General features: G+C 43.5%; 2 protein-coding genes across 23 annotated transcripts; both read right to left on the bottom strand.

The window, feature by feature from the left end:
* Positions 1-134: 134 nt before the first annotated feature.
* On the bottom strand, positions 135-27,396 carry LOC143340925 (troponin I-like). Of its 22 annotated transcripts, none has more exons than XM_076763344.1 (14): positions 27,246-27,396; positions 24,447-24,490; positions 21,655-21,672; positions 21,222-21,350; positions 20,694-20,817; positions 17,888-17,988; positions 9,506-9,549; positions 9,279-9,420; positions 6,525-6,542; positions 5,458-5,496; positions 2,411-2,657; positions 1,283-1,384; positions 1,003-1,083; positions 135-577 (listed from the first exon to the last, which is right to left on the bottom strand). In XM_076763344.1, the coding sequence occupies exons 2-14, from the start codon at positions 24,459-24,461 to the stop codon at positions 564-566; spliced, it is 1,074 nt and encodes a 357-aa protein (XP_076619459.1). In that variant the 5' UTR covers positions 24,462-24,490; positions 27,246-27,396; the 3' UTR covers positions 135-563. The 22 variants fall into 22 exon arrangements, with proteins under 22 accessions (XP_076619459.1, XP_076619458.1, XP_076619457.1 ...); XM_076763343.1 differs by lacking the exon at positions 17,888-17,988 and adding an exon at positions 16,065-16,165 and having other exon boundaries at positions 27,246-27,395; XM_076763342.1 differs by lacking the exon at positions 17,888-17,988 and adding an exon at positions 15,243-15,343 and having other exon boundaries at positions 27,246-27,394.
* On the bottom strand, positions 1,613-2,119 carry LOC143341133 (uncharacterized; the record flags this gene model as incomplete). The annotated part of the gene is made up of 1 exon (XM_076763803.1): positions 1,613-2,119. A coding segment is annotated over one exon (507 nt), but the record flags the coding sequence as incomplete, so codon positions are not given.

Here is a 27,396-nt window from a genome sequence, read left to right as displayed (position 1 = left end):
TCGACTTCATAGTCGATGATCGTGAAATCGATAGAATCGCAAGCGTCACGAACGCTTTTTTATCGTGAGGGATAACAATCACGGGCGGCTAAGAGACCGTTCCTTCGAACAAAGACGCGACATTATTATATTTGTTTTCCCTATACTTGGCTAAGAACGCGGAAAAACTGGTCGGGCATCCCGTGACGATTTCCAATTACTATGAACGATAACGTATCGTAAAACCCACGGAGGAAGAAGTAAAACGCATCAACGACAAACGTCCCTTTTTCTATCTTTGTTTCTTTTTGTTCCGTTTTGCTTTCGTTCCTCGGGGTAGGCATGACGCATAAATATGACGCGTGTGCATGACGGTAAAGAATGATTACGACGACAATGACGATGATGACGATGACGACGACGATGATAACCAACGCATGAACCGTTGCACCGAGATTAATATGGCTCGACGCATACGTATCCGTACTCTGTGCTTATCCATGTACGTTTTATGCAAATTCTGACGTCAACGAGTGAAAATTACATAGCGAGGTGACCCTTCGTCCGTTCCAACTTCGACGAAGTTACGATGCGGGTGCTGCAAATAAAGAAAAAAAACACTCGTTTAGATTACGAACGATCTGTTTCCCCCCGGGAGGGAAAATGAAGTTTTTTGGATTAATTGATTTTTAGTCCTTTTAGATCCGAGTCTTCGAAGTGGGGTTTAATCCAAGTTTCGATGGGTTTTATGATCTCTATCCTCGCTATTATTATTGCAACTATTAATTACTACTACCGCTATTTAACTAACTGATTCACGACGTACGCAAATACGTAGGAATGAAGTAATTATGGAACCGTATCGTTGCAGTTCTCGTTGATTCCTTCGCCATGAAATGTCACCGCAGGCACGGTACACACCGTGTGCGATCGATGATGCAATTAGTCGATTACTTCTTTAATCGCTACTCGTGACTAGATTTTTAGTCATCTACTAGATTGCCAACCTTTGAATAAACATACCGAACGTGATGAATTTCGAGCCCAATATCGGGCGATTGGGCCTGAGGGTCAGTGTAACTCTCACAACCATAACTACCTTAGCTAGAAATCAAGTTCAAAGAACAGGGAATTAATGATAAAAAAAAAATCTGCGACGATAATGAAGAAAGTATGGACGATCGATGCTTCGAAAAGGCAAAGAGATGGAGAGCAGAGATTTTTCTATGAAAAATGACGACAAATCCTGGAATGTAGGTGGTATATAATGGTTAGAAATTGTAAGAAAAAACTGGTATATTACTTTCGGCGGGCGCTGGTGCTGGTGCAGCCTCTGCTGGGGGTGCAGCTGGGGCTCCCTCGGCTGGTGGTGCTGCGGGGGTTCCTTCCGCTGGTGCTGGTGCACCTTTACGAAATTGCAATACCTTCTTATTGAGTTCTTTCGACAAACACCACAGTCGGGGCCAAAGATTTTGGCTTCTCGAAAACCCTATCTAACCACCATTGAATCACATTGTTTCAAGTTGTCGAGATAAAATAAAAATACAAGTGGAGACCGAGCACCCTGTATATTAAACAATTATTATTTCAAAGTTGCAGAGGGCCACAACGGCTCCAATAATCCACTTAAGGATTAATGAATTTTATGTTCAGCCCCGACTGTGTGCTGGGTGTTAGTAATCATCCACTGTCGCGCAAACGATAAACAAACTACGACGTTAAATGAAATGAGTTTGCAGATGACGTGAATGTTAACGGAGTTAATAAAAATGATGGCAAGGTCACCTTCTGCCGGTGGTGCCGCGGGCGCGCCTTCTGCTGGCGGTGCACCTTCCGCGGGTGGTGCAGCGGGCGCGCCTTCCGCGGGTGGTGCAGCGGGCGCGCCTTCCGCGGGTGGTGCAGCGGGTGCACCTTCCGCGGGCGGTGCACCTTCCGCAGGTGGAGGCGCAGGTGCATCCGCGGGCGGCGCTCCCTCTGCTGGAGGTGCACCCTCGGCTGGAGGAGGTGCACCCTCAGCAGGAGGTGCTGCAGGCGCGCCCTCCGCTGGTGGCGGTGCTGCTCCGTCCGCAGGGGCAGCCGGTGGTGCTTGACCTTCGGCGGGTGCCGGTGGTGCAGCGCCTTCTGCAGGTGCAGCTGCTGGCGCACCCTCTGTACAAGCACATGCATCTTACTTCTCTAACTCTACTCTATGAATCTAAGGACGGACTCCGGACGATAGGCCTTCTTCCTCTTCTTTAACGACTCTCGTCGAAAGACGTTGAAAAATATGAGAAATATTAGCGATAATGCAGAGCAACGCAAAAGCAACGCAACTGTAATCTTTGATGTTTGCTTTTGCGTACGATATCGATGAAGAAACGATTGTTATCGTAGTTTATGCTAAAAGACGTAATGATGTGTGTGTTAGGCTGTTTGGAATCGATTTACTGACCAGCTGGAGGCGCACCCTCTGCTGGTGGGGCTCCTTCCGCGGGTGGAGCACCTTCCGCCGGAGCTGCTGGAGGAGCTCCCTCAGCCGGGGGTGCCGGAGCTGGTTCTGGCGTCGGCGATGGTGACGGTGCTGGTGCCGGTGCTGGTGCAGGAGCCGGTGGTTCTTGTGGTGCAGGTGCAGGCGCTGGCGCAGGTGGCTCCGGCTGTGGCGAAGGTGTGGGTGCAGGAGCTTCTGCTGGTGGTTCCTCCTACATACAAAGAAATTTATGAAGCCATTTGTACTTGACGTTCAACGTCAACACCGTATAAAACAACCTCCCTAACGCTTGGTCCGTCGTATCTTGGAAATGGGCAAAATTTGTTCTCGTTTATTTCATTCGTTCGATTGTTCACGATATAAGGAGGTCGTAAATTTCTTCAGACACCAAAACTGATTCTTGCAGACCGTCGAAACTGGCACTCGGTGTTAATGTTCCTGCTATGTACTTAAGATACATAAAATCGATGTTTTAATGCCCGAAGGAATTTACAACGTCGCAAAGACTACCATACTCGAACGTTTCTCTATAGTGCTCTAACCATTTTCTTGCACCCTTCCTCGCAATTTTGATCTAAACAAGGACTTTGCCCATCTCGAAATACGATTAACCAACATAAACCCTCGTACCGTTTACGTTTCGGTGGAACCGCGCGCGATTTAAGCATTCGAACGAAACGATAAAACGGTCGTTCTTTTGCCCGCGAACGCGACACGTTTCTATTTTTGTTCCCTGTTTACCTGCGCGGAACACGGTGAACGCGGTCAGGATAAAATTTCGTTTCGCAACGACGACGTGACACGTCGACGGCACGCGCGTTAAATTGCATGATTTACGACCGGCGTGCGCGTTCTCGCAAATGTACTCGCATTAAACCGGCGTTTATAGATACATCATTTGTCCTAGCGGGCGATAATAACGCCGTGTGTAACGTTCAAGAGCCGCGACGTGGCGCGTTCCTCTCGACGGCCGTTGTTGTTCGACAGCGTAAATCAACGGCCATTTGCGATCGCGAATATTGTCAGGATAATTAAACAATGGCTTCGCGATGATAAACACCGCCCGGATAATTTCAGTGTGCGCCGACCAAATGATTTTCGAACATGCCACTGTTCGTTGAATAATACACGGCGATCGTTTTTGTTACGGAACGCGCGTATACGAAAGTTCGATTGAAAAATTGACCGGATAATCGACGTCGATTTGAATATATTATAAATAACGTATCGGCGGAAACCCAATGAACGGACAATGAAATAATTTCTCGCGCGACACGAATACGTAACATCGAACCGTAAACAATACGAGGATTTACCAACGCACGGAACCAGCCCCGATAGCGAATCGTAATTAAGCAAAAGTTAATCAACGACGCACCTACCGTGCTTGTTGTGTTGTCTAAAAATAGGATCGTTTCGTTAATTCATTTGCGAAACATATAACCGAACGATTCGTTAAAAATCTCGTATAACGATGCCGGCTGCCGCGTCATTCATTTGCGATGACAAATATTTGTCCTTCGATAATTTTTTATTACTCATTCGATAATATCTCGCGCTACCGACGTCCTCGTATTTCCCGTATTTTTCATCGTATACAACAATTTCAATTTTTGTTTTCCAAATCAATCCTCTAGTTTCACGCGAACTGGAATTCAAGTAAATACTGAAAAAATACTGAATGAAATTTGAATGAAATCGACCGGGCAGCGGCAACGTTCGTAACATTGTCCGCGATGCAACCGTTTTGACGCGAGTGAACATTATGGAGAAATATAATTCCGTAATACATCATCGATATTTATAGGAGTTCGCGTGAAATTTCTCAGTAGGATGTACACGGTCGACTGTACACTCTATCATTTGATACGGCTCATTGAGCGTTCGACGGGATCGTGGTCTTCTCGTGGAGCAAAGGTTCGAGCGCGGTAAAAGTTTCGCTCCTTGCTCGAAGCCCCGATAATCACGTTGTAATTGAGCCGTTCGTGGAATTAACGACGGTATTAAGACGCACGATTCTCAACATTGATTCGAAAACGACAGGGGGTGTTATTATCTCCGCTCTAACGTCTGATCAAATCGAAGACGTCGGTTCTGAAACCGTGAAACGTCGTAAAACTTGCGGACGTGTTGTGTACATTCCCTGGCCACGTATCGCGAGGTTCGTCGTTCATCGTTTATAGCGAAAGTAAAGGTGCACAAGGTTCGTAACCTTCGAGCGGAAAGATTACTCGAACAGGTTTTTACTGAAATTACAGTTATCGAACCAGCCAAGCGTCGGAACGCGTCGTCTTCGATTATTTATCGTCACGCAGAACGGAGGAAATCACAAAGGGCGAACAACGGACTGATGGAAAACGGGAGAATGATCACACACGGGGTACACAGTGTTTTTTTCTTTCTTTTTGTTCATATTGTCGTTAAATATTCTGCTTTACAATAAACCTTAAGTAACGGTTCCCACTCTTGCTAATCTCGTTGCGTTTCATTTCTCCCTTCATCCGGCTCGCAGAGAATTACATGTACGGGAGCGACGAGTAAAAAATAAACCAACATTGACAGACGGAAACGGACGATACAGGGTTTTGTTTCTTTGTTTTTTAAAAAAAAAAATATATATATATATGTACATATATTCTTGGGACGAACAAAAAAATAAAAAATAAAAACGAGTCAGTCAAACAATTCTGAATTCTGGATTGGATCTCGGACACGAAAAAGTTTTGCATTCTTTGAACGAGACAAAAAGACAAATAGAACATGGAAACGATCCTCGTGGACAAGACAGAGGCAACGTGATGATTTCTGCGTGCAATTCGGGAATAGTATACGTTCGAGTAATTGACGATTAAAAAAAAATGAAAAGAAAATCGTTCGAGTAAAAGTGACAATGAGGAAGTTTTGAGTTCTTGCGTCGAGATGTTATCGGGTTGATGGATGGACGATCCCTTCTCGAAAACGTCGAGAGTGAGTTTTTGATTCTCTCATGCCTCCACCTCTTCTTCCTTTACCTTCTTTTCCTCGCCCTTCTTCGACCAGTCGGGTTTCTTCTGCAAAATTCAGAAAACTAGCGTTAAGGGCCCGCGTTTCGCGAGCGTGATTCGACCAAAATTTGCACACGCCAAGGGTTTCTTTGGTTAGCCGGGTCAAGGTAAACCTTCGCAAAGCAGGGTAACGCGCCGGGGAAATTCTCGTTGGGGAGTATTCTGTAAGCAGAATCGCTGCAAACTTTCCTCCCGAACAACGAATACAAATTTTAGGTTCGTTCGATTTACGGGCATCGATTGCACGTATTTTTATCGAAAACGTTGACAGCCACGTTGAAACGCGGTTTTTCTTTTAATTGAGATAGATACTCGTTATTTCAATCGCGATACGAACTGCTAACAAATAATATTTACGAGTTCTGAAACGAGAATCTGAAACTCGTAAATCTAGTGTTAAATCAAGAGAGACGAATGGATCGTGACTCTAATACTGTTTTAATTGAAGATAGTTATATCCTTATTGATCAGAGAATAACAAATTTGTATTCATTATTCGCGAATAAAGTTTGCTGGACTCTGCGTGGGCACGCGATTGTTTAAAATATTGGTCACGACGATTGAAAAATCGTATCCACCTAGAATTTTGTGTGTGTGTTTTTTTAGCAGGCATTGCCAATTCATTTTTTGTTCTGTACAACATTTCGACGATGTATCGACCTTCTCTGTTTGTCGTCATCCAGAAAGCCGTGCAAATGGTTAGTGAAAAAGTCGCGAGAGAAGAGTTCGAGAGTCCGGAAAAACTTAAAAACGAAAAAGTAGAGATTCGTGTCGAGCCCTTTCGCGAGTGACGAGATAAGTTTGTCGATGGCTCGATAAAAAATCGTTGACGCGAAAAACGATAATCCTTTAGAAAAAAACAGAACGTGATCGCGAGTGAAATCGTTAAGGAAAAGAAGCTTTCTCTATCTATCCTATCGTCTTGCTTGCGTCGTTCTTTCACACCATCCCTGCAAATCTATGTCTTTTCTAAAACACGCACACTCTCCCCTACGGAAGCATGCCGATCTACGAGTTGATCGTTAAAGCTTTACCTTATCTTTTGACGCGTTCTGCGAACATAATGCAAGAGCAACATCATTAGTCAACGGATAAGACGTGGACAATTATTAGAGCGTACGTACTAATTAATAACTTAACGATAAACAACGCGTCGCTCGTGATTCATGGGGCGATCGAAGCCTTCGATCCACGCGACTCGCGTGTGACTTTCGATCGTAGAAACTTCGATAGCCACTGGCATGATTCACGATCGACGACGATGGTGGCGGAATCGAGCAGCGCATCGATCATTTAAAAAATTTCCAGCAACGATGGATGTATTTTTACATCTGCGAATTAATGAGAATTTTGAGATCGAGGGATCGATGGGCGGTTGCGATTCGAAACAAAAATTCAGACGGGACAACAATCCTACACATGTACAGCCTGGAAGCATGGCAGCCGAACGATGGCGGTAAAGGCAAGCTGCAAAAGAGCTTATTGCGTCTTGTAAAGAGATTTTAATTTAAAATGAACAGCTCTCGTTTTAAAGTATCCTTTTAAACCATTTTTACTGCGCAGCACACGACAATCATAATTCCTAACGGCGGCTTTTCGCGATTAACGCGTACGCAAAAGATAAACGAAATGAATGCAGACACAGTCAATAAAATGAATAATTAGAGTCAGTGATAGAAACAGAGATAGAGAAGAGTGAAAAGGCACTTGTGAGTAAAGCGCTTCTGCTATTATGTACGAAGTGAGGAAGAAAGTCTGTGAGTCTTAAATATACTTTGTATAAGCCATTCTCACCTTTTATCGCTTCTCTTTTATATTTTTAATCGTTACTTTAACCGAGCATCGCGTGCCTATCGCGCGTATCACCGAGTTAAAAGTGAAAGAGAAAGAAGAAAACCACAATAGACGCGCGTTAAGAAGCAAATTGCGTGTAGACACGATCTTCGGCGACGCCAGCCTGCTGAAATCGCCGCGAAACATGAAAACGGACAAAAAGAAAAGAATCCAAAGCTCGGAGAAAAAATTAGTGGAGCAGAACGGAACGATTCTCGATAACGATCGACCATCAACTTCGTATCGAAAGTTATGAATGTTTGGTGAACGCGACAGCGAATGTATCGTTAAACATTTTGCAGTCGAGGGATTGTCAAACCTCGAAATCATGAAAAATTCAATTTATATATATTTTAAATTTTGATCGAACCATGCAACGTTTAAATAGTGGAATTTTCTCAATAATTTTCCCCCAAAATCTTGCACGGATGAAAAAGATCGTCTAACGCGTTTCTGAAGCAGAATTTTTAAAAAATATCGTGAAAAAGAGAAAGGGAATATTCATGTGGAGAAAAATTTATCTCGCCAAAAATGTAGACCCGTCACCGACGGAAAAAATGATCGAATAGCGTCGAGTATGGTTCCGTGTGAAAAATAAATGCAGAAAAAAGTGTATCTACGGAACGTGTCCGATGGACGAAAGAAAACACAATGATCGTGTCGTCGAATAAGAGGGTGGAAATGTGAGAAATGATATTCGACGAAGCATCTGCCTCCTTTGACATGCACTTTCTTCGATCGTTTATTGAGACACAGGTATTCTCTTTCATTTGTATTCCTCTCGTCTTATAACTCGAAATTTGATCGCCGATAACCGATCATCGACGAGTCGAGAAAGAAAACCGGATTCAAGCCTTGACGATCGTTCGTACAATCTACTATTTTATCGTTTTCACGTTCTATGGCGTATAGCAAAACAGAAAACGAACGAATCTTTACAAACGGGTACGTGGAAAAATGGCGAAACAAAATCACGTTCATAAACGTGTTGTAATCGTCGTAGGGAATAAGTAAACGAAAACTTTTTTATCTAGGTCTCGCGTTCGTAATACGCGCACGGTTTGGACGCGTAAACGCGATCGCGGTGACGTTATTTTTTTATACCATTGCGTGTACATACTAAAGCTCTTTCAACGTTACATTGTTATATTACATTTGTCTGTGTACGCGTGCGTTTGTTTTCAATTCTTTTCTTTTTTATGGTTGTTTTCGTTTTATCTTTTGGCTTTTTTTAAATCTACTTCTTCGTCTGCCACTCTGCCTTCTCGGACTTCTTGGGCTGTGGAGAACAACACAATTGCCTAGTCAACTAATCGCTACTACTGGTGGGCGGGGGGGTTGTACGTATACCAAAAAATCAAGGATCAAAAATACGGTCCCTCTAAGGAGATCCAGGATATTCCAAACAAACTACTTGACAAACTCGTCGAGCTTTAGCCCTGTCAACGAAGACCAAATGAAAACTATCTGTCCCTTTATGCTCCTTTGACTAGGCCGCCGCTTCGATTCCGATAAACCAGGAATTTCTCGGCAAGATCTCCATAAAGGGACAACGAACGGTAAACAAAATACTACTGATACAAGGAAAAAAACCTGCCAATGGGGTTTTGTACACGGAAAGAAAACCAGAGCCACAAAAAACTGTCTTACTCAAATGGCTGCAAAAAAAAAACGTGAGTACAGGCCCGCCCGTCGTATGGCGAAAAAAAATTCAAAATTCACGTCTCGCAGCGACGACGAAAATGCAAGAGCAATTTAAAATCTATTTTACACGCGAATCGGAAGAGGAGTCGAGAACGAGGTCTTGCATTTCCGCGACGCTTTTTCCAACGTGACTCGTCGATTCCGGAAAAATGCAAAACGGAACCATCGACGGGAGGGGGCGGGGAACGAAACAGTCTGCGACAAAAAATTTAGAACGTCGATTTGGTCCTATCGAAAACGATCGTCCTTACCTCCTTGTCCTCCTCCTCGAGGGTGAATTCCTTCTTCTTAACCTGTTTAAGCTGGTTACGGAAGTTGAACTCGGCCGCCTTCTTCTGGAGCTTGGCGAACTTGTTCTCGTACTTGGAGACCTTCTTCAGAGTGGGTTTCATGCTACGAACGGCAAAAGAATCGTTATTACTTGTGGACGAAACGCGAACCGAGCCAGGGCGAAGGATTACTCGAATGGATTACTTACAATTTACCTCGGAGGTCGTTCACTTGGCTGTTCAAGTCCGATATCTGCACCGATCGAAGTTTCGATTAGTGTTACCGTTCGGACAGTCTATCGACGATTATAATCATGCTTCGAATTTTCGCGAGAAACTAGGAATACCGAAGGAACGTTGCCCGTTGGAAACTTCGAAGCAGACTAAATATACCCGTACGCTCGTTAAATCGGAATTAAATTAATGAAAACGTCCGTTTCCAAAAGGCAGTCGTTCCTCGCGGATATTTCTAAACGGGACAATTCGTGCTCGCGAAAGGAACGTTGCTTCCTTTGAAAAAAAAAAGAACAAAAAATATGGTAAGCAAACTTTCGGATAGCGAATGCAACGCCACACAAAGCTCCGACGTTTCCTTTAATCATAGTACAAGAACGCTGCACAGAAACCAGAAACACGGTGTTAATGAAAATACATATAGATACATACATGGTAGATAACGAACGAGCAATGATCGATTAGCGAACGAAAAGAACGAGTGAACACGGTACACGAGCAGAAATTAGCATGCTACCTGCGTGCCAAAAGCAGGCGGGAGAGGATTACACACGGACTTGCAGCGAATACAGAGACATATTCGGCGGAGACACTCGACGAGTCGAGATTGACAGTAAATTGGCTTGCTGATTAACTGCAATGCCATGTAACGGTGATGGGATGGGCGGAGACGGGAAAAAATGTCCGCGACCGGAGCGTTGGAGATCAGGACAGTCGCGTTGGAAAATATTGACGAGGTCGATGCACGAGAGGGAGAAAAGGAGGATTACGATCAAAAAAGACTAGCGACCAGATCAAACTTGTACATGTATCTTCCAACTGAATGTTACCCTCGCAGACAAGTAGCACAAAAAGATGGCAAAATTAAGCTATTGCTAAAGGAAATCGATTGTTACGCGCGTACAACGACGATCCTTGGACTTTTCGCGAGATCAGGCGACATTGAGCGACGCCAATGGGAGAATTCGTCGTTCGAACACTGGAGAATGCGCAAGGTAGATGCACAAGAGATTTTTCTGTGCATCTACCTTGCGTATGCACAATGCTGGAGTGACGATTCTTCATTGACGATGTGTTCTTTGATCTTACGATAACTTCAAGGATCACGGGTGTACAGTGGTCTCGATACAAGGGCCGTTTAAAGCGAACCGAAGTACTGATTTTATTTATTTTCTTGGACAACTTGTTGCAAATGAACCTATATACGATGTAATAATGTTTAATGTCACTCGCGATTAGAGTGACTAAGTTTTATTCCTATCTATTTCATAAAATCAGTAGTTCGGTCGCTGTTTGGAACGGCATTTATCAATATTCGAACACTGCAGTACTTCCAAGCTTGGTGAGACACGCTAAGAATACTTGACAAAAATTATTTCCAATATAGCTCATCGTTCTGTGGATGCTAACAAAAAATACACGTCAAACTTTAGCTTTCTCAACGTGAAAACTGGACAGCTTTATTGTAGAATAAAATATTACAATCACAAAGGAATCGCTAATGTCGTAATCCTCGTCGTCTGTAATAAATAATCTAACAAGACGCAAAGCACCCGAACGAATATTTTAATAATTCGCAAGGATGTAACAAACTTTGCACCGTGGTGTCCGAATATCAAAGCAAGTCACTGTCATCGAGATATTCTATCGATAAATTTTGAGCGAAGGCTGCGACAATGAAAAGCCACGCTTTTTCCTTTCGCGTTCAGCGCAAAAGCGGTTGCTTTTTCAAAGAAAAAAACTGATAAATCTCTGGCTGAAACTAGGATATTTCGTGGCGCGTACGACCAAGCACAAGATAGACGTACTATAAGAAATTATGTCGTCGTTTAACGTGAACAGCGTGTCCGATTCAGCGAAGCGAAATAACGCGAATGAATGTTCAACGACGCGTCGAGTCTATTCTTCTCCCCGGTCGATCGTCGCCGACCAGCAGAGAATCTTACCGCGAAGGTTTCCCTTCGTCTTCTAAAAAGTGGCCGGTTTTTCCACGGGTCGTTTCGAACAAATTGATTTTTTAGCGTCTTCGAATAGCTTCCTCAAAGGTAAAACTTCCTGCGGAAGCCACTTGTCGGATTCTCTCCTCCCTCATCGCGGGACGTTCCGAGTCTTTTTCCTTTCCTAGTTTCGTTTCTCCTTGTCGCGCCTCGACGCGAGAAAGAGAACGAAATAGGGAAACGATGATGAGGGAGAGAGACGTACAAACTGCCCAGAGAGCGAAACGAACAAGAGTCGGGGACAGAGGGGGACGAGGAGACAGAGGGGATCGGCAATGATAGGATGTGAATTTCATTCTGGCCAATCAGGGGGAGGGCTGGTCACGATCAGCTCTTTGTCCACAGAGGGTAAAGAGAACAAAAAAAAAAAAAATGTAAAACGTCCACTACAATCCCTTTCCTGGACCGATGGAATTCTGTTCCTCTCACTGGCCGACGGATCGCTAATTCTTTAGATTGGAAATTTAATCGAGTCTCTGTCGGCGTACCGCCGCGATTATCAGACGATTTCGAAATCGAACAATGCATTGATTATCGGAGGTAACGGGGTTACGTTCCGTCGAATGCCTGAAAAATTCACTTTTCCAGGGGTAGAAATCTATGTATTCCGGCCGTCGAGCAATCGAAATGAAAAGGTAAAGAGACAAAGGACACTTGACAAAATTAATTAGGGGAGGAACAGATTTCCGCCAGAAAGGATCCGCTATTTACAGGCCCAATTGAACACCATGACAAGAGAGGACACTGACAGTCGGTGGTGCGTGCGAATCGGTGCAAAATCAATTTCGCTCGTTCCCATTTCGACATCGTAGACGCGTGTACGTGTTCGCTTTCACGTCTCTTTCACGAGGACAAAGGGTGTAGGACAACAAAAAGAAATCCGTATTATTTTTTTTCTTTCTTTTTCTTTCTTCTTTCACGTCACAGAGGAAACATTTACAAGGGGCTCGGTCAGACGAAAAAACATGGGGGTGAAAAAAAAAAAGGTTGGCGGGGGTGGTGGCCCGGAGAATTTCACAGCATGGCACTTCGGTCTCGTGATCATTTTAATCCGAATCTCGAGGCGGTCCACCTTCGTGAGAGTTAACAGTGGAACAGAGATAGAAAAGCGTGGAAAAACAAGGAGGTAACAGACAACCAGCTAAACGTTCAAGGAACAGATACGAGTGTAAGAAACTGAGAATTCTTTCCAAACACGTGATCAAAAATCTAAGGGTTGGTGACAAAAAAAAAGGGCAAAACGGAGGGGGGGGCAGCAAAAGTTGTAAAATGCGGGTATCGTTCTACATACCTACTGTACTCTTAATAGCGTGACACGACATCCACGTGTCGTGGCATATTTACACAAACGTTTCATTCGACGCATCCCACGCACCGACGTGACAATTCTCGGTCGTCGAAAGATTTATGTACAATTGTTATATTTCTTTTTTTTTTCTTCCCTCGCGGGGAATATGAAGTGCCATACTTCCCTCTGGCGGTGGTGATGATATGATCGCGTGGCTCTCGCATGAAAAACGTGACGATTCCCCTCCGCGATCGGCCGAAACGAAGTTAATCGTAAAGTTTTGCGATGGCTTCGGCGGTAGCGTGAAAAATCGTTCCATGCTGTTAATCTGAACATCAGCGGCCCCGATAGAATTTCTGCACGCGATCAACGAATAATCGAACGATTCGATGCACGAATCTCGAGGAAAGTTCTTTAGAAAAACATCGTACGACTGCAAAACGACCGACACACGTACCCTAGAATCGAGTATAATTCGCAACGATCGATCCTCTTACCGTGATAATCGTAACGATAAAATCCATCGAAGTCGATCGATTCCGACTTCTAAATTTTCTTGGTGTTAGTTGGTACAAGCCGTGCATGTATGGTTAGGCGAGTGGAACAATAGCTTTATCAATATGCTTACAATCAAGCTCGCAAGGCGCAAGGGGGGGGAGAAGAGATAAATAGATGCAGAAATAGTGAAGGCAGAAAAAGAGACGTGAAAGACGCGTAGAATATAGTGAGAGGGCGTTGAAACGAGCAGAGAAAAACACGAAGAAGACGTGAAATGTACAGTGGTAGGCCGGTGGCGATTCGATTCTTTTTCAGCTTCTTCTTTTCTTTTTTTTTTCTATTTTTTTGGTCCACCTTTTCCTTGTGACTTTTCCGATTTTGCACCGCACACCCACGCACGCACACGCGCACACACACGCGTGTAATCTCACGCACACGTTTGATTCTTGCGTGAGATCAAAGGGACCGTCTTGGACCCCTTCGGTGTGTTCTTTATCCCATGACTGTGTATATGTCACTTTTACCAAAAAAAAATAGAAAAAAAATATATAAAAAAAACAATGATGATTAAAAAAAAAAGATATAGAAAAACAGAAAAATAGTCCAGGGTTGTTCTATCGTTTTGGGACAACGGGCCCTTCTCGTTTCACGATTCTTTTTCTCGGCGAGAACGCGTTATGCGGTCGACAAAAAATTGATCCTTGCGATCTTGATCGCGCTGAAAATGATCGTCGTGATGATAGCGATCGACGGACCGGTCGTACGGCGAACACGAGAACGAAATGAGGGGCAAATTCGCGTTTTAACAGTCGCTCGATGACGTTGTGGATCGATTTAAATCGACGAACGTCTCCTCCATAAGCTTGCCCAGCCCTGATCCGAATTCTCGCGAGAAGCTTTTATTTGTTTGTTCGTTTAGCGAGTTAGTAGAAAGCTCAGAAAAGCCTATAATCTGCGTTAACGGTTAGAGAAAGAGAAATAGAGTGATTTATTCATAGAGACAGATAGATAGATTCATCGTGAAAGAGCGAGAATGACAAAGTGTGCGTTCAAGTGAAACAGATATATATATCTATGTGTCTATAGAAAATGTATGCGAGAGGAAACAGAAAAACGGGAAGAAAAAGAGTCAAAAAGAGAGAAGGCGAGCAAAGAGTTTGTCGACGCGTCGTCGTGGGCGAACAAAAAAAAAAATACAAAAAAAAAAGAAAACGATGAGAAAATGTAAAGTGCGATGTGGCGAGCGATGGGGCGAAAAAAAGTTCTGCAATTGCGGCACTTCATATCCACGCGAAAAAAAGAAAAAGTTCGGCGTGTCCGTTGGTATACGTACACGGCGGATCGAAAAAGTATTCGAACGTCTACTTTCTTCGCAATTGTTTCGTGCAAACGAGAGACGATCGCGAAAAAATTAAGTTCGCAAATACTGTGTCGACCCGCTGCGTATATTTCCGCGGTGGTACGAAAATTCGTATAGAAAAAAATACGGAGATAGATGGATCGCTGAGACAGGACTGACCAAGATTATACAGTAGAAAGTAAAACGTGAACGTCATCGTAAAAAAAAAAGTAACGAAATAACAGATACCGCTTTCCCTTTCTCGCGTTCGTTTTTGTCTTCGTTCGGGAATAAATAAAAAAAGAAATTTGTAAAAGTGAGCGATCTTCCCGTTCGATTTCTGGTTGCTGAAAAACCACTCAACGTGTCCTCCAAGAGAAACATCGTGAAAGAGAACTAAAAGAGAACGTATGTACAGAAAGATAGGGGTTGGAACAACGAGAGACAACGCGAAGAGAGAAAGTCAGAGGGGTTGCACAAAAGAAACGTGCGACTGACTGGATGCTCTCTTTCTCCTCGCATTGTTCGCCGTTTCCTTTTTTTTTTGCTGCTTTCATTTGTTTTGTTTTTTCTTTTATTTTCTCCTGTACCTCGTAGTCCCTTTTCCGAACTTCACGCTCCAAATCCCACTTCTGACCCTCACAAAGGTAGACGCGGTCGTAATACATTTGGCAAATCTCCTTCAAATCGTCTACAAAGAACATGGAGTGTCTCTCAGATATCTTCCATTCACGATACGGTTGTTTTCACTAAACAGCCAGGAGGCAAGGAGAGGAAAGAGAGAGAACTTTCTAACAAAATTTCAAACGCGTCGCGATAAAAAGATCGCTCGAAAGGGAATGTGTCCGTTTCGAGGCGATCGTCGTCGGATTTTTCGATCATGGATTTTTTCCCCGAACTCTCGGTAACGGAGTTTTCGATCATTTTCTTTTTTGGACATCTCTCTCTCCCGCTCTGCTCGGGCGATAATAAAAGTCGCGCGAACGCCGAATGCCTAATCGCGCCGGTTTTTGTATCCTCCTCGAGAAAACTGACGCGAACGTGACCTGCTCTGAAATCTCCTTTTCGTTCAAATGGAAATCGTCCTGTCGGCCTCCACCTGTACCGAAACGACACACGAGGCTGCCGCTCCTTCGAAACTTCGATCCGCCGATCGAAAGTCGACTGCACTGGAATCGGTGATGCGAACCGCGTCCCTGGAAATATATTTTTCCCGGGGAAAAAAACGCGTCGGACGAGCGAAGTTTCGAAGGCTCGTCGAGGGGCCGACTGGCCAATCGCACGATCGAAGACGTGGCAAAAGTTAAATGAAATCCAAAATAAAAGAAAAAATTAAAAAACGTATCACGTGGGAGGCCGGACAAAAATAATCTTTGCATGAGGCTTTCTTTAGGCGAGCCGATCGTATTTACCTCGAATTCCCTCAACCTAATTTGCCTCTCGAGGTCAAACTTATCGCCCTCGAGCGCGTATAGTCTGTTCCAATATGCCGAACAGATCGTCTGGAGCTCGGCTAAAAGCACAAAAGTTTCTCACAGAAGAGAGTGCAACATGAACGATGGAAGGATGTCGTCACGGTCATCCCTCGCTGTAAAATTACGTTTCTACCCTTCTATAATATAACAATAATAAATATTCTGTTGTTCAGACGTAGTAGACGTGGATCTGGCTCGTTTCGAGCGACAAAATCTTACCCAATGACAGCTGTTCCTATCGTCGTTCTTGCGAGTACTTGCGATTAGGGTCGGTTGCCACCAATATGGAATACAACGTCAAACTCGTCTAAAAATTTGGTTTCTTAAGCCACTTGGAAGCGAGGTTGATATAGAATGCATAGTCTGCGTCAAGATATGGAGTTTGAGTGGACCTTCGGAAGAAGATTGATCGGTTGCAGTGCCATAAGTGTCGAAAATGGGGTCACAAGAGGCGTGGAAGATCGGCCAAGTATATATTTACTTTTCCAAAGTGCTATATTAATCTATTATTATGGAACTACATATACGCGATCATTACGAAATTAATTTGATAGAGAGGTCAATCGATTTTCCAAAGCTAACGTTACGTTATAGTATTTTCAAGCTATTATATTTTAAAAATCGAGTATCGCTGGTAGAATGAGTATTCCATATTAGTGCAACGGGCCCTGCTGCTCTGTGCAGGGAGCTTAATCGCGGAAAAGGGGAAAAGAAAACAGGGAAACAGAGAGAATGAGATTTCTCGTATTGGAAGCAAGAAGCACGAAGCTGACAACTGCGCGAACGTGTAACCTGACGCGAAGAAAGGAGATTCGGGGAATTAAATGGATGGAACGTATTCGATATGGAGAATGGGAATAAATACTATTTGCCTACGCGCAAATAAACGAAACATGAAAGAAAAAAATATTGTTGTTTCTACTTCAAACCGCTCACGAAAGGATCTAGGTAATTCAGCGTTACGTGTATTATTTTAACATCTACTTGCTGCGATTCTACGTTTCGCGCGTGCCTGCTTTTGTTGGTCTTTCTGGTTTACGTACGCTCGACAAAAGTAAATTGAAACAGATGATAACAGTATCAAATGCAAGCTTGTAATCTTCTTAACGTCTCGACCCAACGTTCTCGTTCTCAAAAACCGTGAGAACAAACTGGAATTTACCCAAAATGAACACGTTGCTATAATTGGAAAACGAGAATACCAAAAGTTAAATAGTAAAACTTAATTCTACTAAACGTTATGCATAGAAATTTACTCGCGTGAATATGAAATATTTAATAAATGAACACTCTAAACATAAGTAAAAAATATGGAGATATGAACTGGATCTTTTATTAATTTGATATTATTAAATTAGGGAGAATATAAGCTTGCTTCCAAGACTGTAATTGTCCATTTCGATTACCTTGGGAGCATTCGTAAGCCGGTCAGAGTGTACTGATATTTACTCTACAAAAGTGTTTCTAAACTATAGATAATTGGCGAGTACTACGTTAGAGTTTGGTGCAAATTAGAATGATATCAGCCTCGATGCCTAAGTTCAACGTCGTTAAGTAACAGCCGAAACTTCTCAATCTCGTCAAACGGAAAAACGATTACTCAGCGTTGCGCTAGCAAAAATTCCTTGCGTTCTAATGAGAAAAACGATTCAGAGGATCCAAAAAGACCCCCCACCCAAAAAAAAAAGAAAAAATAAAAAAGACAACGGAAGAAAAAAAAGAAAGATTTATCTAATTTTTGCATCGAAAACGTTTTCGACCTCGAAATCCTTCTTGGCGACTTCGTACTCAAGGTCGTACTTCTGCCCCTCGAGAACGATGATCCTCTTATGATACTGGGTCAGAACGGACTTCACGCTAGCTGTCAAAATTCCAAGTCACCTTGAAAAATACTCCACTTTCTACTCTACTTGTTCTTTTCAAAAGATACGCGACGTAACAATGAAAAAAAATAAATAAATAAATATCGAACGAACTCGTTTATTGGTTCTCGTCGACGAACAAACGGGGCGGGGACAACGTGTAAAAGCAGAGGACAAGTGTGGCAGAGAAACTGGCGTCAAAAGCTGAATAAAAATCGACAACGACGTCACACGATCGCGGGTGTTGCTCATCGAGTGGACGGGTTTGATCTATTCGATCGGCGATCGAGCTTGGATCCTACGATTGCACTCGATCGAAACGCGATAGACGAATGTGCTCGAACTTTGGGAGTGAATGCAGATAAACATAGAAAGCAAAGTAAGATTACGTGTACGTCGAAACCAACTTTCGCCTCGAAACCAAAATCGGTTACCAATTAATATCGTAAGTAATACGCCGTTACAAAAGAAATAGCGTGGTGCGACAATTTGTGAGAACACAAGTTAATAATAATTACGTGTATAATCCACGATTACCCAAAACTTAAAATACGACGTGATAATAGCATTAAACGAAGAGCGAAAGACGTATAGATCGCGCGCACAAAAGAATGCGAACAGAAAAAAGTGTGCGAAAAAAGAGAGAGACAGAGAAAAGTATAGCTGTGTTATGTCAAATAGACAAAGTACAAAAAAAAATAAATGTATGAAAAGAAATGATAAATAAAAAAAAATAAAAAAAAAAATACTAGAAACGAAGAGACGAAATGCGAAGCTCGCGACACTTGCCCGGATTGCGGGAACGCGACCATCGATTATAGCGAACGATGTTTCGGCAAAGAGCTGGTATCGACTAAAAATCGACTGATAATTAAAAATTAAATAAAAGAAACCATAAGTAACGCATATCGGTTGAGGGGATACTCTAGTCTAGACGCTTCGAAACAATCGATCTATTTTTCTATTTCATTTTTTGTTGCATAAATCGCATCTATAATATATCAGATTTAGTCTACGATAAAATCGACCTATTTTCCGGGACATCGGAACCATTAAAGCCCCGTATATTATACGTAATTTTGTCGTAAATGAACAGCAACATGATTAACCATTCAATATTGATGGAAAAATCATACATCACTGTCACCTATATGTACTAAAGAGCCCTCCTGTAAATAAATAAATGTCGCCTTGGAAACGTCCAGAAAGGGGACGCTTGCTTTCCTAAAAAATTCGTTTCCAGCGAGCAAAATCCACCGGAAATTGTATGTTTGATTAATCAAAAATATCTTATTCTTTTGTACGGCTGTGGTAACGTCGCGAGAATAGGTTTACGGATCGAGAAAGTATCAAAATACCCGTTGTATAGTCACAGCAATATAAATACACTGTCGTCGTATAAATAAACGCAATGTTACCGTTGCATAATGGTCGATACAACTGTTTCGAGCTCTTTGCCAAACGCACTCGAGGATACGCGATTCCTTCGTCATCGACTATGAATTGCAACCGGGCAAGCGCGATACGTTACTCAAATGCAACAACATTGAGCATCGTTGTTACTGTGATGTCGTGAATGCCTCGTTATTCGCACGTCTCGTAAACGTTCTCGAAACTCGTTTCGTTCTTTCAAGTACCTCGAAGTCCTTCTTCTTAACAACATATTCGAAGTCGAATTTTTGATCCTCCAATGCTGTGATCCTATTGTGGTACTCGCGCAGCACGCGCTTCACGGTCTCTGTGTGGATGAAGGTGAAAAAGATCGGACAAAATTCATCATACTCATTCAAGCACGAGGGGGTAACGATCGTTTTCTTTGTTCGCGCTCGTTGCGAACAGAGCGTCACTATACGAGCCGTTCCACGATCGAATCGATCGCTTTTGTACCTCCGGGACTGGAATTTTGACGACGTTTAAACATGTTTGCAGTCCGTACAAAATTACGAGAAGGAGTTTCAATCACAGTTCGTCAATTATCGTAATTGTTCAAAAAATACAGACTCTCCAAGTTTCCAGCTTCCGTTGACGTGGATAAAAACTGCAAACTTTGGGGGTTCTTAAAACAATTACACAAATAAACAGAAAACGATGACTTGGACCTCTCCTCCAAATTCGATACAGACTCTAACATATTTTAATATCAAAATTTTCGACCTCGGGGGACGAAAATGATCGATTGGGGGTGGAATGGCTCGCACGCGTCAAGTGTCGTAAAGCAACCGTCGTGTCCCGAGAGTTTGCGTGGACTTCCTTCACCGATGCGTGTATGTGTGTGTGTTTGTGTGTGTTCTTCGTGTGCACGACGTGGAGGGAATCTATGGGGGTTGTAGTTTGTGAAACGGTCGAGTCTCGGATATTAACGAGCATTGTAAGATAATCGAACTTACTGTCTGAAAATCCCATCTACGGAAACGTAAGGAGAGACCGTCTGCAAAGAAGCGGATAAAACGAGCGGAAAACACGATCGATTCGAACGAGCTTCTACTATCGATGAATTTCTTGTTCGCGTTTCTCTCGAAACCGAAAGATGCAGGCCACTCAGAGAATAACCTTTCGTTTCGATTTCAATGAACCTGCGTCGAGGTGTCGCTCGACTCTCGACCCTGACGTACTTTAATGCAGTTCTAACTCGTACGACGAACACCCGATAGAAAACGCGATTACGGTGTTATTCGAGCAGAATCTTTGAAAAGCTTCGAAATACCTTCGCTCGCGTCGTCGACGTTCTTCGGTTTTCCGCAGCGCTCCTCGATGATGCGCCTCCTTTCCGCGGCTTTTCTCTCTTGTTCCTTCTTCAATTCCTCGGCGGCCTTCTTACGCAGCAACAACTGAAAAGACACCGCGAGAAACTCTTGAAAACCATTGCTAATTCTAGCTGATACTTTGGTTTCAACTACACGCGCAGCAAATATTTACGAAACAAAAATATAAAGTCAAAGTAACGTGTGATGGAAACCGTGGTGCATCGAGATTGCAGAATACCGAAACAGTATAAGAAGGCACTTTGTACCGGACAGGAAACAAAGGAAAGGATTAAAAGGAAGTTATGAAAATACAGGAATGGCAGCGTGACCCCGCTCTGCTAAAGATTCTTAATTCCTTTAACGGGTGAAGTTTCCGAGGAGAAGTTTGTTCAAAGCGTTACGCCCGCGAACAGAGAACTTTGACCGGGTAATAATTAAAAGACTATAACGCGGCGAGAAATTACCAAAGAATGGAAATGTAAACTTACCCTAAGCTTCTTCTTCCTGTCAGGGGTCATGAAACCCTTCTTCGCCTTCTTGGCTTTGGAAGCCTCTTCGAGGCGGGCGCGGACCTCCGCCCTCTTTCTGTCGGTCTCCGCCTGTTTCCTCTTCTTTTCCTACATTTTCCGTGCGAAACTCCCTTAAAACATCTCATCTGACAACGGTTTCGAAGCAACGTACGAACGTATCGCCCGATTTATCTCGAGTTAAAATATGAAAAATAAATGCAAGACAGGGCGAGATCGTTAAGAAATAAAAAGGGTTTAAATGATTTCCAGAGTTTCCCTCTAATACGATAAACCGTCGCGATAGCCATTCGATTAGCGTGGCACCGACAAGTTATTGAAAAAGTTCCGCGAGCTATCGTCCTTTTTCCGCTCGACTTTTTAAGGTTCACCGATAGTTTCCCCTCTTACGTACATCCTCGAGACGTTTCCTCTGTAAAGAAAAAGAGACGGAGTCCGTGAGTAAAAGTTTTTCAGGCCAACTCTCCGCGGCCGGAAAGCGAAACAACGTTTAAACGTACATGATAAATAAATGTTTCCGGCGAAACAATTGAAACGTGTTTCGAGTTCCGCGTTCGAAAGTGCTCGCAAAAAGCGTTCGTAAAGCGACACTGTTTTGCGTGATTTGCAGCTGCACGAAACGCGCGTGCAATGTTTTCTAGCCACGGCGCGAATTACTCTGTTCAATTTATGCAAGTTCCAAGAGCTCGTTCCGACAAGTATCGGCATGCAATAATTTCTGTACGCTCGTACGATAAATACCGAAGATATTGCAAGAAATCGACAAATTGGACGGGACAACGTTTAGTTTAACACACGGTAAACAACGGAAGCGTGAGGAGCATGCGGTGCGCAAGATGGACGTCACAGGTCGCGGGACTTTGAAATATTTTGTCTTTCATGCGACTATGGTATCTACATTACCCCAGGTTTGTTCTGGTTATCTACGTTGCTCGTGCTTGGAGTTCTAGTTATCGCTACCAGAGTCTTTGCTACTCTAAGTACTGGTATTTGGTACCACTTCCGGACAAGAGGATGGCACAAGAAAATTTTGGCACATCGTAATTTGTAATATCTTTTAGCAAACTGATTTCTCTCGGCGTGCCAGCAGTCTCGGACAAAGCAAACTTTTTAATCTTCCGAAACAATAATCGCGTTAACTTGTTCCTTGCTCAACTTCTTCCCCCGCCTCGACGAATGCAAATAGTTCGATATTATTCAATTACTTAAAATCTAAGTGAACTAAATTATCCGACACGTTCGCTCTGACGGAAAGTTCGACGGACATTAATAATTGTTACGAAACTTTTAAACACGCTGTCTTTTCGCCCCAACTGTTTCATAATAAATTCCAAGAAACAATTACTTCCACGACATTTATGAGACTACGAACGCGCGATAGGTAACGTGGAAAATATCCTGTGTGCGATCTTTTTGTCCGGGAGTGTATAATAACGGAAAAGTAACGATTGTTAGACGTCACTACGGAATGGAAGGGAAATCAAATTGCACAGAAGATCAGGTATTTCTTAGTTTTCGAGGTAAAAGATTTCTTTCATTTGGAACGAAGCACCGAGAAGATTCGCGCGAGGGAAGTCTAACAGAATTCTAATATTTTCTGAGCCCAAGAGCAATATCTTCTGCGCCAATTTGAATGTAAAACGGGAACGAAGACGGACGAACTTCGGGGAAGAGAAAAGAGGCTCTTCCAGTCAAGGGGTTCAAGAATATAAAGGTATAGAGATATCGGCGAAACATTCTTCCAATCATGGGAAAAAGTACAATGGATAGGGGTCGGGGGTGGAAGTAAAGATAACCGTGAAATAAAAGAAAAGGAAAAGGTCGGGAAATGGCTGGTACAGTTCGAGAGGAACGCGACACGGGGTGGTAAATAATGTCGAAATAAGGACGAGAATGTGACGATAAATCAGAACAGATATCCACCCCGCGGAGTCGACCGACATGTCGGGCGTAATACTTCCGGATCTATCTCTTGCTTTCTAGAGTGGATGAAATTTTACGCTTATACTCTGAGAAATGTACTCCCGGACCCACGAACGAAACATCTTATCGACTACCGACACTTTCGGTAACATTTTCTATTTTTACTCCCGAACGAACGCCGACAATGCCGTCAAGCTAGACGTTTCTATTTACTGTACGGTGCGATCTATTATTTTTACAGAAAATGTTCCTCTAAACCGACCTAGGTGTTTCGAGAAACTATCAAAATACATTATTTTAAAATGAATTTACAGAGTTACTTAAAGTTTTATCTTTTAGCTGATTCTTGCGTCCGATAAAAAAGAAAAATTTCTCGCGAGCAAAATCGGCGAGAAACGAATGCAAAACGATATCGAGGGATTTGGTTTCTCGACATTCCTCCTCGAAAGTAGGCCGATATTACGGTAATCCGATATTCCATAAAGAATAAGGAGGCGAGGACGGGGAAATAGAAAATGTCAGGATTGGGGGATTTCACAAGGGCTTCTATAATTCAACGTGGGAACATCGTCAGTGACAATTACAACGAGGAATAAACTTCTAGGATCTCCGCGTTATTCTGCGGGACACATAAAAAAACACTACCATCAAACTGCGTGGCTCACTGTCGACCACTTTTTCGTGTAAACTTTTTTTACTGTGAAAAGAGGGTACATAAAGTAGTTCGGTCGATATAGAATTCCGATTCGATCGAAGCTTCGCCGTCACTAGGAGCTTCTTTTGCCCGTATGTTACGTGTCGGGCAAAAAACTACTCAATCCAAAAAATCAAAATGCAAAAGGTTGAAAAAAATCCGTGTGTAAAAAATTCCCTGTGCAAAGGTAACAGTGTTGGTTTGTAGATTAATTGTACGTTTGCTCGAATTAATTGTCTAAACGGGAAGTCCTATTTCAAGGGTGGGAATATCACAAGCACAAAGATCACACGAGCGATGCGTACCTTTCAAAGACATTAATTTTACTGCTCGATCCAAACGGCACAGGAAGATCCGTTGTTCGCCATTTTCGCGTAAAGTCAAGAGTTCAGGTGCGTCGAGTATCCGTAGACGAAGAAACATAAAAGGGAGAGAAAATTATGTTAAAACGTGCACGATTAAATCTGGCACGATCTGCGCCGTGTTTCTCGTCGTTTACAATATCGTTAACTAATCGTAAGTGTTGCAAATCATCGTCCCATCGGAGATCCTTCCAATACCCACCTAACCTCATCGTCCGCCATCTTGGATTCTGGCTGCTACACGCGTCTACCTAGAAATACAGGATAAAAACTACAGGATTCTGAAAAAAATTTGAAGGGACGATTTTATCGTGATGAAACAAAATTTCATTTATGAAAAAACACGGTTTCATCCCCCGACTGCATTTTAAATATTAAAATAAAAGCGATATATCTGTTGAATGCGCGCACGGTCGTACGAACGTGTGTTTCATGATTTTTAACACGATTCCATTTAAATGGCTGAATGGATTCGAACGAAACCGTAAGCTTTATTACATTCTGAATAAAATCGCTCCGCTGATAATGGCTTTTCCGATACCAATTTATTGTTTGTAACCTTTTAAAAAAGGCTTTAAATAAATTTGACGGGGAATTAAATTTCACGGCATACTTTCAGGAATAATTAAAATACGAAGATGAACCGAAGGGCTGGTAACTCTTGTTGATGTGCATCAACAAAGGACTTTCGAACTCCGTCCATAAAACTCGAATTTCGTTAAATCGTGATTTTACAGCGTAACGATAAACGTTACGTCATAACGGCGCGTAATGCGCGTCCGGCGGACCAGAATTGAGTTTTGGCTGTTCAACTCGATGCATTATTTAATAATTCTTGAATCAATAAATGCAGTTGTAACTAAAAATTTCTCCGAGCACTTTTTACAATTTTAACTTGCTGTTATTTTCCAAGTTATCTGCATCCAAACGTAGAGGAGTCGGACGACGCCTTCTAATCGAAATAGAGGCGCATAAAATCGAGGAGAACCGCTAAATTTCAAGTCTGGCCCGGTGTGGGACACGGATGAGAGGACGCAGAGATGCAAACATTACGCGATTGTTAAATATAAATGCACGTGAGGGGCTGGAGGATGTTCGGGTTGCGTCATCGGGGCGCATCAGATTTTCTTTCGACCGGTCAGTGACAGCCATTCTCGCGGATCCGAATGATAAATTGTGAGTTCTGCGCCTAATATTCGGTCGCTCGGCGAGCACGGACAACGACGACGGTGTAGAATATCCGGTGCTCGAAAATAGACACGCGCCGGACCCGTCGTCCCCACTTTTCGAACCGTCGCCGTCGACGTCGTCGGGTACGTACGACGATCCAAATTTGGACGCGAACGACCCGGTAGATTCTCACGTTCTCCTCGATCTCCGGCTCGATTCGACGTCGAAAACGGAAACGGCGAGAATCGACCCGAAGGAAATCGGCCGGACCTCGAAATCCGAGAATTCTGCTCGTCTTCCGTCGACGACTAAGTAGTTTTCGATGTTGGCGAAAAAAACAAAACGAAACTTCGCCGCTGATAAGAACGCATCCGACGAAGATGCAACGAAATACTCGAAATTACGGCACAGTTCGCGGATCCTTGGGTTCCCAGAACGCGTCAGCGATTAGAAATAAAGTGGTTAAATATAGAAACTAGGATACGGTTGTTTTCCTAACTCGAAACAACACTCGTGACCCGATGGGAGGGGAACGATCAGGATTCCTGACCTGATAGAAAATTAAAAAAAATTATGAAATACGAAGAAACGATCGATGATGAAGATTCGGAGGGTTCGAATACAATGTTTTAAAGATAGCTTCGAAATTGACTGCACGGCGTCGATCGTAGAGCCTATTTTCGTGCACCGGTTGCTGCACTCGGTAATGACATTTCATTCTAACGATCAATTATGTCGCGAGGCTAACGTCTTTCATTCCTGGGCGCCGAGGAATTCGTTGCGAAATATTTCTGTTCGCCCCGAGCTCGCGATACAACGATAACGAAATTATCTCGATCGTGAAATCGGGAAACGTTCGACGAGGGGAATTTTATTCGATCGTTGGTAAGCGGCGTGACGCGTCTCCTTTTATATTTGTAATGGATGATCGCCTTCGCTAAGTATAGATTCCCTCTCGCTCGAGCCATTCCAAGACACGTCCCACCGAGACTCCGATGTGTGTCTCGTCTCCGATGTCAAAGAAGATCCCGGCACCGTAAAAATAGAAAACACGCAGAGTCTACCGCGGACGATCTACGATACCTTGCGGACGATCCGTGGATCGGAATCGCTCGATCTGCGTGCTCCCTTTTTCTAGAAATCGAGAACCGTCGTGGAAGACTTCGGTACCTCGTCGAAGCAAAATCCAAGTCGAAATATTGGCAAGTCTTAACAAAAGCGAACTGTAGCGTTCGCCGAAGTTATATTTATATTACTGGCACAAGGCTGTTTACGTAGATCCGCGTGGTTTATCGCGTCGCAACCGATCGTTAATCGTTGGTCGAGACGCCATTTTCACTACGAAGGAGATAGACTCGAACCCTTTACGGACGATCAAAACATGGGAAAATTCCGATATCACATCGTGTCTCGGGGTCACAGAATTTTTGCTCGAGACTCTTTCTGCCAAACATCGATTCAGTGTCTTCGTCTTCGCGAAAGAATACCAAGGAAAATGGGGAACCACGAGGTTTCCCTGTCACTTGGAGGGTCGCGTCACACGCAGATTCTCACAGGGACGGCGTTTTCGCGCTGGGATCGTCACAATTCCTTGGGGGAGGAGTTTCGAACAAGTGGAGCAACACACTCGTGACCTTGAAAAAAGTCTCTCTGTTAAAGCACCTCTCTCACTGACACTCGATACGACGAAAGAGGAAGTCACCCGGGGGTCGGTCGGTCGTTTCGAGGACGGAAATCTTCGAGCTGCGAGCCGGGACCGCGGATCCTGAAGAATTACCACGTAGATACCCGCGCGTTCCAGGCGGTTTCCGGTACGGAGACGACGATTTGGCTTACCTTGAGAAGAACTTTCCTGGCTGCGACTGGCCAACCGGACCTTAGGCAGCTGACTGTGCCATCGTGGATCCCTAGTCGACGTCGTGAACCTCCATCGTAGGCTGTTCACGTGGTAGCCGTCGACCAATGACGGCTCGCCATTGGTCGTAAG

Source organism: Colletes latitarsis, chromosome 4 (genome assembly GCF_051014445.1).
Source record: "Colletes latitarsis isolate SP2378_abdomen chromosome 4, iyColLati1, whole genome shotgun sequence".
Classification (NCBI taxonomy): Eukaryota; Metazoa; Arthropoda; class Insecta; order Hymenoptera; family Colletidae; genus Colletes; species Colletes latitarsis.
Note: the sequence above shows the minus strand (reverse complement) of the source record. Positions and strands in the feature narration are given on the sequence as shown.

Coding starts and splice junctions, on each gene's coding strand:
- LOC143340925 (XM_076763344.1), bottom strand. Junction 17,989..20,693: donor CGTCGACGACGCGAGCGAAG/GTATTTCGAAGC, acceptor GAATTTTGACAG/CTAGCGTGAAGTCCGTTCTG. Junction 9,550..17,887: donor TCGCCAAGAAGGATTTCGAG/GTCGAAAACGTT, acceptor CGATCGGTGCAG/ATATCGGACTTGAACAGCCA.